This window comes from Ictidomys tridecemlineatus, chromosome 4 (genome assembly GCF_052094955.1).
Source record: "Ictidomys tridecemlineatus isolate mIctTri1 chromosome 4, mIctTri1.hap1, whole genome shotgun sequence".
Taxonomy (NCBI): domain Eukaryota; kingdom Metazoa; phylum Chordata; class Mammalia; order Rodentia; family Sciuridae; genus Ictidomys; species Ictidomys tridecemlineatus.
Window position 1 is genome coordinate 160282503 of NC_135480.1, and position 17213 is coordinate 160299715.

General features: G+C 35.2%; 1 protein-coding gene across 4 annotated transcripts in view; it reads left to right on the forward strand.

Moving 5' to 3' along the window:
* Adamtsl1 (ADAMTS like 1) overlaps positions 1-17213 on the forward strand; it is an 876927-nt gene that overhangs the window by 602687 nt on the left and 257027 nt on the right. For all 4 annotated transcript variants that reach the window (XM_078047684.1, XM_078047686.1, XM_078047685.1 and 1 more), the window contains one exon: positions 7232-7468. In XM_078047684.1, the coding sequence (XP_077903810.1) occupies positions 7232-7468 (237 nt within the window). The remainder of the gene's footprint in view (positions 1-7231; positions 7469-17213) is intronic.

Sequence of the window (17213 nt, forward strand, 5' to 3'; positions counted from 1 at the left end):
TAGGCGCACAGTAGGGCATATCCAAAGCTTGAATAAATTAGAGTTCTATATTATTTTACAGGATCACAAAATTGTAAGGATATTTTATTGAGCATGAACTTGATTCATACTGAGGCATGAAGATGGTTAATGATTCATTTTCACAGACACTCATTTCCCTTGAATATGCTACTCCCCCGAAGTACTGAGAGTTGGGAAGTAGGGGATTGGATGATGAAAACAAAATCTGTAAACTTTTCGCACCAGGGGAAAAAAAGGAACAAAAACAGGAAATTTTAAACTATAATATTTATGAAAGCATGGTGCACCGAGCCATTTAATATTGGCTTTGTAAAAGGCCTGTGGGTCTTTTCAAAAAAGGAAAAAGGAGTCTTTATCTACCATGGCACCACCCTCCAAACTCCATCACATTTTCTGTTCTTTGCACTCATAGGGATGTATTAGAGATTTAAATATTAGCTCTTGAAATATAATAGAATTGTATCCATACAGACTGTCTAGACAGGGCAGGGACTATGTCTGTTTAATTTCGTTTTACATAGCAGTGAGCAGTCTTGCACAAATAAATGCTTTTGATGATGATGTTGATGTTAGTATAAGCAGGTGGCCAAAATTGGGGGGATAAAGCTTGTTACCTTAACATTAGCACTTTATAGTGTATGTATATAACATTAAGTGTTTAATAAAACTTAAAAATGTCTGGCCATTTTTTGAGTAATAAATGATTTCAGCATACTTTATGTTTCTTAATATTGCCCAGTTAAATTTGTTTACATGGGGGAGGAAATATCAAACTGCCTATTCAGAAACTAGGCAAAATTCCCTACCAAATTTTCCTAGTATCTTAAATATGTAAGTATTCTTGTAGCTTTATTTTTTTTTAAATAAAGAAAGAATTAGACATTCCATAAATTAGAAAACTATCAAGATTTAAACTCCTGCGAGATTTAAGAAAACAGAATTATAGTTTACACAACAAAAAAGTAGAACCTCTATTTCATTTATTCAAAGCGTTAGTCATATTATTTCAACAAATATTTGAGTACCTGACATATAATAGCCAAAGTTGAATTCCCTTGCCCTCCTCAGATTATGTTTTAGTGGAAGGAGACTGACAATTAAAAAACAAAAACAAAAAACAAGAATTACGAGTTCAAAACCAGCCTCAGCAACTTAACAAGGCCCTAAGCAACTCAGTGAGACCCTGTCTCTAAATAAACAACATCAACAAAAACTAAAAAACAAGCATAATAAATAAGCAAATTTAATGGTCTACTTGAAGGTATTTTCGTTTTATGGAGGACAGGGCTGAGCAGAATAAAGAGGAATGAGTAGTGGGAGTGGGTTGCAATATCACATAGATCAGAATAGGACTCATTGAGAAGGTGGTATTTGAGCCAAGATTTGATGAGGTGAGTTAATTAGCTGCTCAGAATCTGGGCAAAATGAATTCTAGAGGAGAGAGATAATGCATGTGCCCAGGAGGAGCAGGGAATCCAGTGTAATGGCCACCAAGTGAGTAAGGACAGCAGAAAGTGGTAGGCCCGAGGCAAAGCGGAAGCCAGATCTTTACCTGTGACAGAAGGTAAATCTAATTGTGGAGTCGCCCACATGAGTTATATCAGAAAGGTGACAAGATCTGCTTTAATAAGATTATTCTGGTTACTGTGTTGACAGAATTCTCCAGAAGAGTGAGGGTAGAAGGGAGATCCGTTATAAGTCAGGTTCTGTACTTTTGGAAATAGAATCAACACTTCTGGAAGGCAGGGTACCCAATGTGTGGATACCAATCAGCATCATTGGCATTGCCTGGTGACTTACCAGGGAACAGCACTCCTAGTCCACTGAATGAGAATCTCTGGAGGGCTCTACCAGCTTGGGTTTAAGAAGCCCTCCAGGAGATTTTGATACACACTTAAACTTTGGAACCACTGCTCTAAGTTTTGGGGGCCTGAAAACAATGGAATTGTCAGAGACTGGGATGGGGCAGGCTTCAGGGGGATCAGATTTGGTGGGAGAAACAGAGGTCTGGGTGAGTATGTGATGCCTTAGACAGACAGATGGCAAATAAACGGTTGTATGTAGGAGTCTAAAATACAGGAAAGGAGGTTTGGGCAGGAAGTAGAAGTAAAAATCTTCGTTATGTTTCTAATATCTTAGTAGATTGGATTGTGTCAATGCTAACTTACTATTCAGTGGGTTTGTCTTAACTTTCAAGGTAAGAAACAGTAAATAAAAGTAATAAAACACAGTAAAGAGGCAGCTCAACATCTATTTAAGTATTCTAAGAGACCAAGAATTTTAGAGGGAATTGTTCCAGAGCCTATATCCACTTATTGTAGAACTTTTTATGGTAAACTTTTCCTGTTTCATTAATTTGAGGATTCCTAATATTCGAAGGTTAAAACTTAAGAACCAATGAGATTTTTCTAGTGTCATGAAACAGCTGATAAATATCTGTATGTTTTATCACAAAGTAGTGATCTAGCATTATTGCAGGATAGTGTATAGACTTTATTAAGCAATTCTAATTTGTTTTCTTTCACAGTAACTTTTATGGAGGGTGAGTGATTAGTACAGTATATACAGTGGTATTGGGTTTAGTAGAATGATTCTATCAGGGGGAAATGCAGAGATAAGATAGTTTTTTTTTTTTTTCTAGTGACTACATTGCATATGTTTGGTCATCTGAATATAATTTTCAGTGTTTTCTTGATCCTATTAGTTATTAATATTAACTCTATAAATAAAAGTATAGAATCAGAATATGATACTTATACAATGACACTCATAAAAGAAGTTAAATGAAGCAGAAAAATTAATAGAATACTTCAATTGCAGAATATTTAAGGACAGAGATAAAGCAGAAGGATGTCCCTCTGAAAGAAAAATATGTTCTTTAAAAAATGAAAAATTTTTTCAAATACTGTTTCTCCTGACCCTGAATACATAGTCTGTATATTTTTTCAGAGCCATTTAAAGGCCTTTCATAGGCTGCCACCTTAGCTGCTGAGACATAATCTTTTACATCTTGCCCAGTGAGTAAGTTCTGAGAAGGCTGACCCTCCTTTGTCCCACGGTGTAATCTGATCTACCTATCATCATCAGGGGACATCTGGGATCCATCTTATCTTTCCCACTGGCTAGCTGATTAACCAGAAAATGTTTTGAATTAGATTCATACATGGCAGAACTCCACTGACTGTATGAATTATAATGGGAGCAAATAAAAGGTCAGGCTTTATTTTTGTGTTTTTAAAGAAGAAAGCTCAGACACAGTTAGGATTAAGTACTTAAAAATTGGAGAGAAAAGCTGTTATATTAAATGGCTGAATAGCGATTCATGGGATCATCTATTACAAAGAAAATATATCTCCACCGAGTAAGGAAGTTCTAGCCTAGTGACCTGATGAGAGCTGTCAAGCCACAGGCGTGTGACAGTGTAAGGAAATGCCTTTGATTGCTTTCTCTTGCTCCATTTCTCCTTTGAATCTTTCTGGAGATGTGTGAGAGGCTGGAACCTAGAGTCTTTAGTCCAGTTCCCCTTTCCTGCACCCTGTTTTTGCCTGGTTCAAGGTGAGAGGTAGCACATGTTTTCAGTAGCTTTGTCTTCATCATTACTGCCTGTGCACCAAGTTCCACATAAAAATATATAAATCATAATTTATTTGTTTTAACTATCTCCATTGAAAACTTAGTATTCCCACTATTAACATTAGATAAGAACAGAAACCCCACATTGTATATATTCGGTATCTTCTGTATTTATTATACATGAAGGACAGCCATTCTTCCTGGGCAGAACTGTGACTTGTGATATAAAGCAAAGTTCAAAGTAATTAGGACATTTGTTTGTAGACCTGACTTTTAAAAGGCTCAGGGAGTATGCTGGTTTAATAGACCAAATTATAATTAAAATCTAAAAACTTTGTAGAAGGTAAGTTTCTATACAAATAAGAGATATCCTGTTGTTATTGTTGTTATATTTATTAGGATATTTGTGGGACTAGAGGCTACAGTGACTTTTCTTGTATTTCCTTTCCTACACCCGGAAGATCTTAGATTATTAGGGATTCAATAAATGTCTTGAACTATACTTGAGAAGTTTTGGACTCAAACAAAGAATGTTTTGCCAAATCCTTCTTCCCTTAATTTTTAAGCACGTGTATTTCAAGGGAAATTTAATTCATATGTTTCTGATTCATTTACACTTAAATCATCAAAATGTTATTTTGTAAGAGCTATTTGATGTCCAAGAAGCTTTCTGAACCTGTTTTATAAGTCCTCTTAAGTCCTTTCCTTAAAACAGGAAGTTGCATTTTGCAGAGTATAAATAAACTCATTATAAAGGTTCAGGTTCAGGTTTTAACTCTGAACTCCAGGTTTCAAGTGCATTTAAAATTTAGCAAACTATATATCCCACTCCAAAAATATATGAGCAGAAGGAGACACAGTAGTGATAAAAGTGAGTAATAGTGTTCTTGAGCATTATTATTCTCAGAGAGATTTTCTATTTATGAAAAATCATAAAACTATAATAGGTATTCTTCTTAACATTATGAGCAAGTGAATTGCAAACAGGAACATCTCTCTGCAAGCTTATTCTCTATATGTCTAAATATATTTACTGATTTGGTCACAGAAAAGAGAATAAAGATCTTAATATTTTTACTTTTTTAAAATAGTTTTACCTTTGACTGCTTTTGAATCTTGTTTTAGGAAAGTGGGATGAATTGACACCTTTTGTTGAATAGGAGGAACTCAAAGGATTTTGTCTGTAATAAGATGAGGTAGTAACATCAATTAAAAAAATGCAGTCCATACTCCTTTCTTGGAATTGTAAAAATGCAGAAAATTACCTGTAGCTCATACTAAGACATCACCTAATTATATTTTACCCTTCTTACTTTAAGGCAAAAGTGATTCAGCCTGACCCTGGAATTCCTTTCTAGCTGGTTCACTTGTATTTATAGAAAAAAAAGAAGCAAAGGTAATTATGAAAGGGATTTGGGACTATTTCAAACAATTTCTTCAATGTTTATGAGTTCACTTCAGTATTTCTTCCTAGGATGACAGGTATTATGCACAAGAAAACACTTGATTTAAACATTATTAAGTAAATTATCAGTTTAAGTGTGGAAGTTCCCATGCACTGACCAACCAGGGAAACTTGTGAACTGGGTAAAGCTAGGTTTATTAATCCTTCTCAGCAAAAGGTAGACAACATTTTGGACTCTGTTATTGTCTTAAATGGGGGGATTTAGGGAAGTATATGTTCATAGTTTGGAGCTGTGGTTATTTAATAGGGTTGTTTTAGGGAGAAGTTAATAAGTGAAATCTAAGCAGATATTGGTAGAATTTAAATAAGCAAGTTGTAATTTTTTGTTTGTTTGGGGTTTTTTTGGAACATGAATTCACAAAGAGTTCATGTTAATTCAAGTTTGTGTTCTTATGTCGGGACATATGGTCTGAAATGAGCTGGTATCAAAAACTAAATTTATTTTGTGCTGTCTGTCATGGTTTGGTACAATTTCCCTGTTTTGTGATTCATAGCTTAGTTTTGAGGATTTTGTTTTTTTGTTTGATTTTTCACAATAAACAAGTAAATATCTTGTATAATATGTGTACATGTACTATTTATTTGTTTCTGGGTCTTTAGAAAATTTAACTATCATTTAAGAAATTAATAAGCAATGAATTTGAATGAAATTTTTTCAGCTAATATTTAAAATCACTTAAGCCTATTGAGTACCTATGTATCTACACCTTTGTTGTTTAAATTGTTCTTTTCCTTTACAACTATGTTTTATTCACCCTGAGAACACATACAACACTAACAGTAAAATGTCTTTGAGGTTTTATGTTGTATTTTGAGCGATTTCATGTTCATCCTAAATAAGTATCTAATTGTTTATCTCCTATCTATTCTTGCCTAGAAAGAATTTATGCTCCCCAGAATATCAGAGCCTTATGTATTACTTGATAAGTTTGGGAAGAGTAAAAAATTCCATTTTATAAAATAAAGAACGATGTTGTTCTCTGAATGCTTATAGGAATGTAAAGAGATTTACAGAAAAAGAGAGTTCTCTTAAGAACTCTCAAAAATGATAATGTAGTAACTGAGAACTATGAAAGGCCAGATGCAAATCCTTTAGAACAACAAGTTATCTAAGAAGCCTCTCTGTGCCTGGATAGTCTAAAATCTTTACAGTAAGAATCATTCTGAGACATATAGAATGAAATAGACGTGTCAAAAAACCTTTCCAAAGAAGACACAGTATTTGCCTTTTTAAGGCAAAATCTTATCTGCTTTCACTGTGTTTTATCATTTATTAAATAATAGCCATTGTTATTCATGGTTTCAGATTTTCAATTACCCTCTCTGAAATATAGGAGAGTCTTATTTTCCATTGATCTCTGTCAATACCTTTTAAAATTTAAATTGAGAGAATCTCTTAATTCTCCAACTCTTTCCTGTGACTTCATTAAATAATCACAGGACTTGCTACCATTTACTAGGTAGCTTCCACAAGCCAGTAATTGGCCAGAATAAACTCATGAGCCTCTCACAGTGACCTTGAGAGCTGATTAGTATTATTAACTCTGCTCTGAGCATGGGCAACACAAGTCAGGGAGACCCACGGTATTGCTGCCACACACCCATGTATAAATGACCATCTCTCTTGGGTTCCCCAAGATTCATTCTAGATACTATGTAGCTTTAATTCTAGAAAAAAATGCCAAACAATACCCCCAATTTTTTTGAATGAAATTATCGTAAATTTTTTCTGCTAGTCATTACAATAACGAATCATTCTAGCTTCCAGTGTCTGGACCAAAGGAGACAAAGGATGCTTTCAGCTAATTCCATGTTCCACTTAAGATACAAGGAAATGCTATTCATGTGGAAGTATTCATGGACCAGTGGACATTTGTCAGAAAATGCATTTCAAGATGGTTACTTTCCCAACAAATATCAACCAAAATAACTATCTCAAACTGGTTACTCTCTCATTTAACTTTAATTAGAAAATTTATTTCCAGGAGATTGTTTTCTCAGCTTTCTTTACTTTGAGGGTCAAATAATCACATGACCTGATATGGGAGGGTCCCTGTGTAATGACAAGGCTTTTACTTTGTTTTCTACAACTTCCACAAACCACGTAGCTGTTCTGGTTTTCTATTTGGGGCCATCCCCTTAACTTTTTGCTCCCCTCCTCTTCTTCTCCAGGACTGCCCACCCGAAGCAGGTGATTTCCGAGCTCAGCAATGCTCTGCTCATAATGATGTCAAGCACCATGGCCAGTTTTATGAATGGCTTCCTGTGTCTAATGACCCCGACAACCCCTGTTCACTAAAGTGTCAAGCCAAGGGAACAACCCTGGTTGTTGAACTAGCACCGAAGGTGTTAGATGGAACTCGTTGCTATACCGAATCACTGGATATGTGCATCAGTGGTTTATGCCAGGTAAGGGCTGAATTCTTTCCATTTAATTTGTATGAAGGGTTCTGGTGACTTTGTTCTTGCATGGTACCACTATCTGAATCATTTAATATTACTCTCTAGAGTTTATAAATCTCTCTTCAGAATATAGAGGTTTAATTTATCTAAAAGTTCAAGTGTTGTATTTTGTATTAAGGAAAAGTAGACTAGAGGGGGTTTTTCTTTCTTTCCTGAGTGTCACTTGAATATGGCAGATTATCTTGTATCATTTATGTACTAGACTTTGAAATTACCTCAGCTTGGTTATCCCCAAAGTTGTGTGTGTGTGTGTGTGTGTGTGTGTGTGTGTGTGTGTGTATTCAGAAGCATCGTCTTTGATTTACCTAGATCTGCAGAATAGCTCAGGTGAGACTGCCTCTAAAAACTCAAAGTGTAGGAGGACCTGTAGCTTCTTCACTGTAACTCCGATTACATTAAAAATCCAAACTGTAGGGAAAGGAATGGCAGTGTCAGCTAGGTTGAATTTCAGCCAGGTTACTCTTTAAAACAGGATATCAAGAAGGACTGGGGTTATAGCTCAGTGGTAGAACATTTGCCTTGAATGTGTGTGGCACTGGGTTTGATACTCAGCACCACATATAAATAAATAAATTACCATCTACAACTGAAAAAAAAAATAATAAAAAAGTCCCAGGATATCAAAGAGTTCTGTTTCCTGGTGTCAATTTATCAGTCTCCACTCTGACTAGAGAGTGAGGTGGCAAAGGGTTAGTAAGTTTGCATGTACTCACCATCTCTATTTTAAGGCCCACCTTTTAGATTATGATGACACATCTAGTTTTTGGAGCAAGCAATTTTTCTGTGTGCTCATATACTTTTATATTTTAACAAAGTAGACATTTTAAAGAATATTTACCTTTCCTTAGATGATATTAATTAAAAATTTCTTTTCAGAATCTGTAATATTACAACTAGCAATATAAGAAAAACATAAAAATAAAAATATGTTTTAGTAATTCGTTTTACATTCTTTTTAAAAAAATATATTTTGTTTTTGTTGAAGTTGGGACACAAATCTATTTTATTTTAATGTGGTGCTGAGGATTGAACCCAAAGCCCTGCATGTGCTAGGTGAGCGCTCTACTGCTGACCCACAACCCCAGCCTGTAAATTCTTATGTTTACTTAAAACTTAAATCCATATTCTGATGTAAAACAAAAAACTAGTACAAATTACTACAAGAAATATGAAATGTCAGGCAAGTTGTTACATATATAAGAAGGGAACAGGTATACTAAGACTTTGTAAGGGTTAAAATTGGGAGACAGGGAAATTGGTCTGTCCAAAAATTTCCAAGATATGAGAATAGAGATGATGTACACATATCTGAAGTTTTCTTTATATACAAAATAGTTGAATTTCAAGTGTAAATTTGAATATAGAAATTTACTACTTTTAAACTAGCAAGGGCTTCAGAGATCGTCTAGTCAACCCCTTAAAATATATTTGAATAATACCATTTGTGATATTTTACAAATATTTGTAGAATTATCTGTGATTATTTATAGGAATCCTCCTCTAGGACCCTCAGTGAGATTAACATGGACTTATGGCATCTGCAAAGGCTTCACCACAGGATAGAATTGTAAAGCACATAGAAAAAGGCTACATTTTAGGGAATGGCAAATAAAAGAATAATATTACTATGTGTATGGACTCTTTGAGTAAAGCAAGGAAGATTTTCATTTTGTAAGTGAAAAAAAAGCAAGGACGAGAAATTTGCATGATATTCTGAAAGTTATATGGTTGGTCAATGGCAGAAACAGGACTAAATTTTGGGTCTTCTAATACCCAGTTCAGTGTTGTTTCTGTTATATTACATTGTCGAATGAACCAAAATAAACAAGACAGATCAGCAAATTAGGTTTCATTTGTTTCTGTTGCATGGGAACTCAATGTGGCATGTTTTTTTTTTTTTTTTTTTTTTTCCTGGACTACTCCTGCCAGCTGGCCTTGTGTGCCTTGGCAACTGAAAGACAATCCTTTCTCAGCAGCTAAAGAAAAAATTTTATATACAGTAAATATGAGGCGATAGTGCTAGACTTTGGATTACATATAAAGATGCCTCTTTAACTTAGATTCTTAATGTAGTAACTGGTTAGATTTGGGCGCAAATGTATATTATACTATAATCAAAAAGAATTGTGACTTATACATAGAAATTATCCCTGGATATTTATTTTCTTCATTTACTTATCTTGTAAGATGCAATAGAATGGTAAGGTGATGGAAAAACTCAAGCTGCATTTGAACACTAAGAAGTAATTCAATTTGGCTAGAGACCACACTAAGTGTGGTAGTTTGGGAGATGATCATGGAGGATTAAGTGGTAGAAGGACTATGGTAAACAGTGGAAGGCCAAGGAAGAGTATTAATGGTATAAAGATACAACCAGGGCTCTTTACAAAGAAGGCTATAGCCAAAATTATATGAACCCAGAATTAGGAAGGGGCAAGGAGACCCATTAAAACAGAGATGCTTGTAGCAGTCTAGGTGAGGCTACAGCCTGACCCAGGGCAGTGACAACAAGAATAGAAAGGAACTGAGTCTAAACTTGAAGCTTTCAGTTTGATTATAACTAGGGTCAGAGGGTACTCCATTATCCTTTATCTTCTTTTTCTGCCCCATTTATTAATGATTATTAGCTTTTTCCTCTAGCTTTATTGTTGTCTTTTTGTAATTTGTTGTAAGCTATTTCAAATACTTTTAATCCCAGATACATACAAATTATAAACTGTAAAGAAGCAAATATTTGGATTTAGACATAGTCTTGCCTTGACAGAAAATGACAGCATAGCTATCGAGTTGTCATTTGTAAGTACGAATTTATTTCAAGTATATTTATTTAATAATCTTCTAAAGCTACTTCCTCAAAACTTCCTTCTTCAACTCTTCAATAGAACCATGTAGTCCCAGGCTTCTTAGAGCCAAAGATACCCCAGAAATTAACAGATGTAGATATTTCACAAAGGAAAAAATTGAGACCATCACAAGTAAATTGTTAACCTGTATTTGCTATAAATTTGTTTAAGGAAAATTCTACAATCATTGCTATTTATAATATTGCTATTTATAAATAGTAGTAATAATAATTAGTAGTAATAGAGCAGCATTCTAGGTAGTATTTCCATAGTAGCAATAGTAATGATGATGGCTTCCTTTTTTGAGTGACTAACAGATTTAGGTACTACATATTGTTTTTCAAAATATTTACAATCTGCATGTTAGATATCATAGTTCTTATTACACAGATGCAGAAATTGAGGCTCAGGTGATCATGTGACTTGCCCAGGGATATCCAATTCTATCTCTAAACCCCCCATTCTTTCTTGTGAGTCCAGGTAGACAGAGGCAAGTACCATTTGATAGTGGTACCCAAGTTTGCCTATAGACCAGAATCACCCAGATTAGGCCCCATCCTCCAGAAATTCAAACCTATTAGTTCTGTGTACATTAAAACACTTATAGTAGGGGCTGGGGATATATCTCAGTTGGTAGAGTACTTGTCATGAATTCATGACATGAATTCATGGTGCTGGATTCAATCCCTAGCACCACCAAAAAACAAACAAGCAAATACTATGATTCTATTGTAAGATCCAATTCATGAACTACTTTTAGATGGAAAGTAGATAGGATTCAAAGTCAAAAAACATGAGATGGAATCTGGCTCTTAAACAAACCATATAATCTTGGTGAAGTTACCTAATCACCTTAAACTCTGTATTTTTAAAATCTGTGGAACACGAGATTGTTTCACAGATCATAGAGCTCCAAGTGATATAATTAATGTGAAAATGTTTAACAAACTATAAAGAGCTGTGGAAATGTAGAAGATTCTGAAAATTTTGAGTTTGAAAATAGAATAGTGATTCCTTGTGTAGTCTATCATACATTTCAAAAAACATTTCAAAAAAAGTTTATAATTAAGATAAAATAGCCAACTTTTTAACAGGTTAGGTAAGGACAATAAAAAAAAATATGGAGCAGAAGTATAGTTCAGTAGTAGGACACTTGCCTAGTATGCACAAAGTCCTAGGCTTGGCCCCCAGAACCTCCCCCCAACAGCACACACACAAATGGAAAGAGATCATTTGCTATCTATTTCACTGTCATTATTTTACAATTGAAATGTTAAATGGTTAATAACAAGAAAGTAATAAGACCCTAATTTCAGACTAAAGGACACTCCTTTGAATTGAATATAGTTTGCCTTATGAGAAAGTTACTACCCTGTACTTTCCTGTTTCTCCAGGACACACATGTTGTCCCCAACAGTGCTTTACAGACAGGTTTTGGAAAGCACTGCCTTTGGGATCTTCTAGCCCAGCCTGAGAAATATGGCTGCACTCAGTTGTGTGATTTTCCCAGGAGTGCCCGGCCAGCCAATGGCAGACTAGAAGTCAGGGAGTGGCAATATTTACCAACATTTTAAAAATATGCTCCCAACTTTTTTTCTTCAGCATATCCCATAGGTTAAGATTTTGTCCATGTTTAATTATGTCATTAATAACTTGAAAACACTAGGTTTAGTGATTATACCTTTTCAAACCACTGTCTCCCCTTTACCTCTCTTCCTCTTACAATCTAGCAATCATCCATGGGCTCATTGTGTTGGTGTCTCTTCTCACCTTACATTTTACACTGAGAAACACTGGGATTTTTACTTGCTTATCATTCTAAACTTGATGAAGTTGGAGATAAGTCAGAATACATGTATGATGATGTGAGGGGAAAAAAAGAAGTGTGTCACATTAGATTGATAGAGAGAAGTGATGGGAGGGGATGGGAGGGGAGGGGAGGGGAGGGGAATGGGGAAAGGAAGGACAGCAGAATAAAATAGACATTATTATTGCTGTGGGTATTCTATAACCTGTACACTCTGAAAAATGAGAAATTATATCCATCTGATTCAAATGTATGATATGTCAAGATTATTGTATTGTCATGTGTAACTAATTAAAACAAATTAAAAAAATAAAATTTTTAAAAAAAGAAATAAGAAGCAGTTGTCATAGTATAAATAATTAAGGAGACAGGTACTAAAATTATGCCCCCTGAATTGGAAAAAAAACTCCATCACTCATTGGTGTATTGGAGCAAATTTTTAAACCTCATTCTCTCACTTACACAATAAGGAGAGAAATCATAAGTACCTGATAGATTGCTGTGATAATTAAGCACTCAAATACATTGAAAGTACTTAAAATGAGCTTCTTAGATATTAGCTATTCATGTATTCTTTTTTCTTTCTTTCTTTCTTTTCTTTTCTTTTTTTTTTTTTTTTTTTTTTTTTTTTGGTACCAGGGATTGAACTCAGGGGCAGGGGCACTCAACTACTGAACCACATCTCCAGCTCTGATTTGTATTTTACTTAAAGACAGGGTCTCATTGAGTTGTTGGTGCTTTGCTTTTGCTGAAGCTTACTTTGAACTCAAGATCCTCAAGCCTCAGCCTCCCAAGCTACTGGAATTACAGACATGCACCACTGTGCCCAGCTAACTATTCATTTTAATAGTACTCAAGTTATGTCTTGTCCTTGTCTTTTTTCTCCTTGTGCCCTTTCTGAGTGTGTAGCTTAGTATGGGGATGCATATAAAAAGGGATACTGACTTCCCAATGAATGAACAAACCTATTAACTTCCTATTGCAACCATTTTTAGCTAATAGCTCCAGATTGTAACATTATCAACTCCTGATCCAAGGCAGTAAATTGCATCCTGTATGAAGTTAATGAGCCATCACAAATAGGATCAGCTCTATTAGTACTGCTGTTATTCATTTATTTTCATTATACAAATCACCCCATTTATATTTGTTGTAAAGCACAAAGCTGGTTTCTGTTATAAATATTTTTTTAAAAAAGAGTGGCATAAATTTACAGATAGAACATGTGCTGCCTTTAAAAATTATGTTGGGGTTATTTTCAAAACAAATAAAGAAAAAGTATGTTTTATTTTCATAATTAATGGAATCCATCAGTTGATACCTAATATATGTGTATCAAAAGCAAAAGTGTGATTATAAACGAGCCTTTTCATAATGAATCAGCATATTTATAATATTGCTTATTGCTATTTCAGAAAATAAAGCATTTCAAAAGAGGAAAAGAGAACTCCTTTTAAGTAATGCCTTATATAATATTGTTCTTAAATGGATAATGCAGTAAAGAAATAAGCAATAACTGAGGTCAAGGAGTTTTGATGTCTATACTTTACTCTGGCAACATTAAAATGAACCATACTCTCAACAAAGAAGTTCTTTTCCATTTTTAATAATTCCTGTGGTGAGTAGTTTGAAATGAATGGAATGGCATGATTATTTCTCCATTTCTGTCTGTGACCTGAGTCACTAGTATCAAATGTCCACCAGTTATTCCAGAGGTGATGATGTCAGAAACAAGGAGTTGGCTGGTTTTTCTTCTGTGTTTCATAATCTCATTCCACGTGGAAGCATTGTGCTGTTTAAAATATTTCATGCATAGTCTCTTTTTCTCCCCTCTACATGATACATTAAAGATAAAAGTAACTACTCAGTGAATTCACTTACTTTCTGAATTTTGATTTTTTTTTGTCTTTTAGCAATCTGCTATATATTTTGTATTGAGGATTCAAAGTTGAATAAGCTCTTTTCCTTCAGGGATGGTATGTTTGGAAGCTTATCATGAAAAGTTCAATCACCTGGGTTTTTATTTATCCATTTAACCAATTTTTACTTAGGAATTAATGGTATCCTATATATTGGAAATACACAAAGGGACAGAAAAAATAAAACATAGTCCCTGCTGCCACAGAATTTAAACTCCAAGAGGAGATATGACATATATACAGGAAAGTATACTATAGTTGCTGTACTATATTTTCCTCACTGTAAATGGGATTCTCTTTCTAAAGTGTAGATTTGACTTCTTGACTTCTTTTGGGTTTTTTTTTTTTTTTTTCATCTGCTCAAATCATTTCAAGGAGGGCATTGCTTTAACTTCAAGGTCAAATAAAGCCCAAATTTCTTTACTTGGTAGCTTTCTTTCCTGGGTGACTTAAGACAACAGAAATTTGTTCTCTCACAGTTCTGACAAAGTCCAAAATCCAAGTATCACCAGCCATACATCCTCTGAGTTCTGGGGGGAATCTCTGCTTGTCTCTTCCTAGCCCCTGATCCATGGAGTTCCTTGGCTTCCTTGACTTCAGTCCCTGACTGTGTGGGCTTCTTGGCTATGTGTCTTCCCCTTCTCCTTTAAGTTCAACAGATGGAACTGGATTAGGACCCAATTTAGGAGACATATGAAGCTTTATTACATCTGTAAAGCATCATTACATCTATAAGACTCTATTTCCAAATAATATCATACTCAGAAGTATCAAGAGTTTTAGACTTTATCCTATCTTTTGGGGGGAGGAAGGACAAAATTCAACTCATAATCTGCCCTTTTGTCCCCAAAATTCATGTCCTTCTCAAATGCAAAATATTCACCTGACCCTAACACACACACCCTGCAAGTTCTTAATTCATTCCAGCATCAACTCTAGTCCCAAAATACCATCTAAATATCATCAACTCCAAAAGTTCAAAGTTTCATCATCTGAACTAGTTACTGGTAAGACTTGGGTGTGGTCCTCTTGGTACACCATTCCTCCCCATCTGTGGACCTGTGAAACTAGAAAACAAGCTCTCAGCTTCCAGAATACACTGATGAGACAGGCATAGGAAACATTCCAGAAGGGAGAAATAGGAAGGAAAAGGAGATCCTAGGTCCCAAGTATACCACAAACCTAGTCAGGCACATTCCGTTGGATATTAAGGCCTGAGAATAATTCTCGTGGCTGGATACTCTGTCCCCTGTGCCTGCCAGGAAGGCAGCTCTACCCTCTCAGCCTGAAAGGAAGCCCAGGCCTCTACCTCCATGCGTCTGCCCTCAGAGTCATTCTCCTTTCATTTTTTGTCCTGTCTCTATCCATTTAATCCAAGCTGGAAGCTTTCTCTTGTATAAAAGCCTCAGATATCATGTCAGTCTATCAAGCTATTCACCAGGGTCCAAGTTATTAGACAAAAGAGTCCTCTACAGATCTTTCCTGAATAATTATCTCTATTCATGTCTCCTGCTGAGATAGATGGTTGATTGGGATCCATGAGTCACATAAGTCATTTTCTTAGCAAAAAAAAAAAAAAAAAGCCAGAGCACACTATTTGGATTAAGTTGAATATTTTTGAAACGATTTAGTGTTGGGATTTTTTTAATTTTGCTTACCGTTCATTCCTCAATTTATCTCCTTCCTATACACTTGCCATACATTTCCTACACATTTTACTATAACAAGGAGGAATCAGGCTGTGCCTTCTACATTTTGCTTGGAAATCTATTCAGGTAAATATCCAAGTTTATTGCTATACATTCTATTTTCCACTCAATGGTGGAATATATATGTAGCCAAATTCTTTCTTTTTGTCATTTTACAAAAAGGGACCACCTCTCCTCTAATGTCCAATAACATGATTCATGATTTCCTTCTAAGGTCTCACCAAAATTGTCTTTAATATCTGTGATGGTTAATTTTATGTGTCAACTTGACTAAATTAAGGGATGCCCAAATGTTTGGTGAAGCATTGCTTTTGGATGAGTATGTGAGGGAATTTTCAGAGATTCTTATGTGAGTTGGTGGACAGAGTGGAGGACGTCTGCTCTCACTTTGTCTGATCAGCTGGGGCTATATGGAACAGAAAAGGTGGAAAAAGGGTGTCTTCCCCAACCCCTATGTCTGTCTCAGTCTCTCTCTCTCCCCCTCTCTCCCTCAGCCCCATTCTCCCACATTCTGCCATAAAATAGCGTGGTAAAAAGGTCCTCACCAGATTCTAGTGCTTTGATCTTGGACTGTGAGGAAATAAATTTCTGTTATTTATAAATCACTCAATCTTAGGTATTTTGTTATACAGCAGCACAGAGTCAAACAACATCTGGATTTATACCAATAGTCTCTCCAATTAAATTTTTTTTCTATGAAGCACTTCAAATTCTTCCATTTTCTACCTATTAGCCAGCTCTAAAGCTACTTTCATATCTTTAGATATTTGTTTTAGTAGCACCTTCTTTATATATATATATATATATATATATATATATATATATATAGAGAGAGAGAGAGAGAGAGAGAGAGAGAGAGAGAGAGATTGAGATTTAGTTGTTGATGGACATAATACCTTTATTTTATTTATTTATTTATTTATGTGGTGCTGAGCATAGAACCCATTGTCTCACATGAGCTAGGCAAGTGCTCTACCACTTAGCTACAAGCCCAGCCCTAGCACCTTATTTTTGTTTTTTTAGGTGTAGGACACAATACCTTTGTTTTGTTTATTTATGTGGTGCTGAGGATCAAACCCAGTGTCCCCAGCTTGCAAGGCAAGTGCTCTACCACTGAGCCACAATCCCCAGCCCAGCACCTCATTTTTGATAACAAACCTATATTAGTTTCTTCGAGCTGCTGTAAAAATGCCACATACTGGTGACTTGAAACAGCATGAATTTATTCTCTCACAGATATGGTGGCTAGAAATTAAAAATCAAGATCTTGACAGAGCCATGTTCCCTCTAAAGCCTGTAAATGAGGATCCTACCTTGCCTCTTCTACCTTCCTGTACCCCTGAGTGGAGGATATCTGCCCTCACTTGTCCGATCAGCTGGGACTATATAGAACAGAAAGGTGGAAGAAGGGTG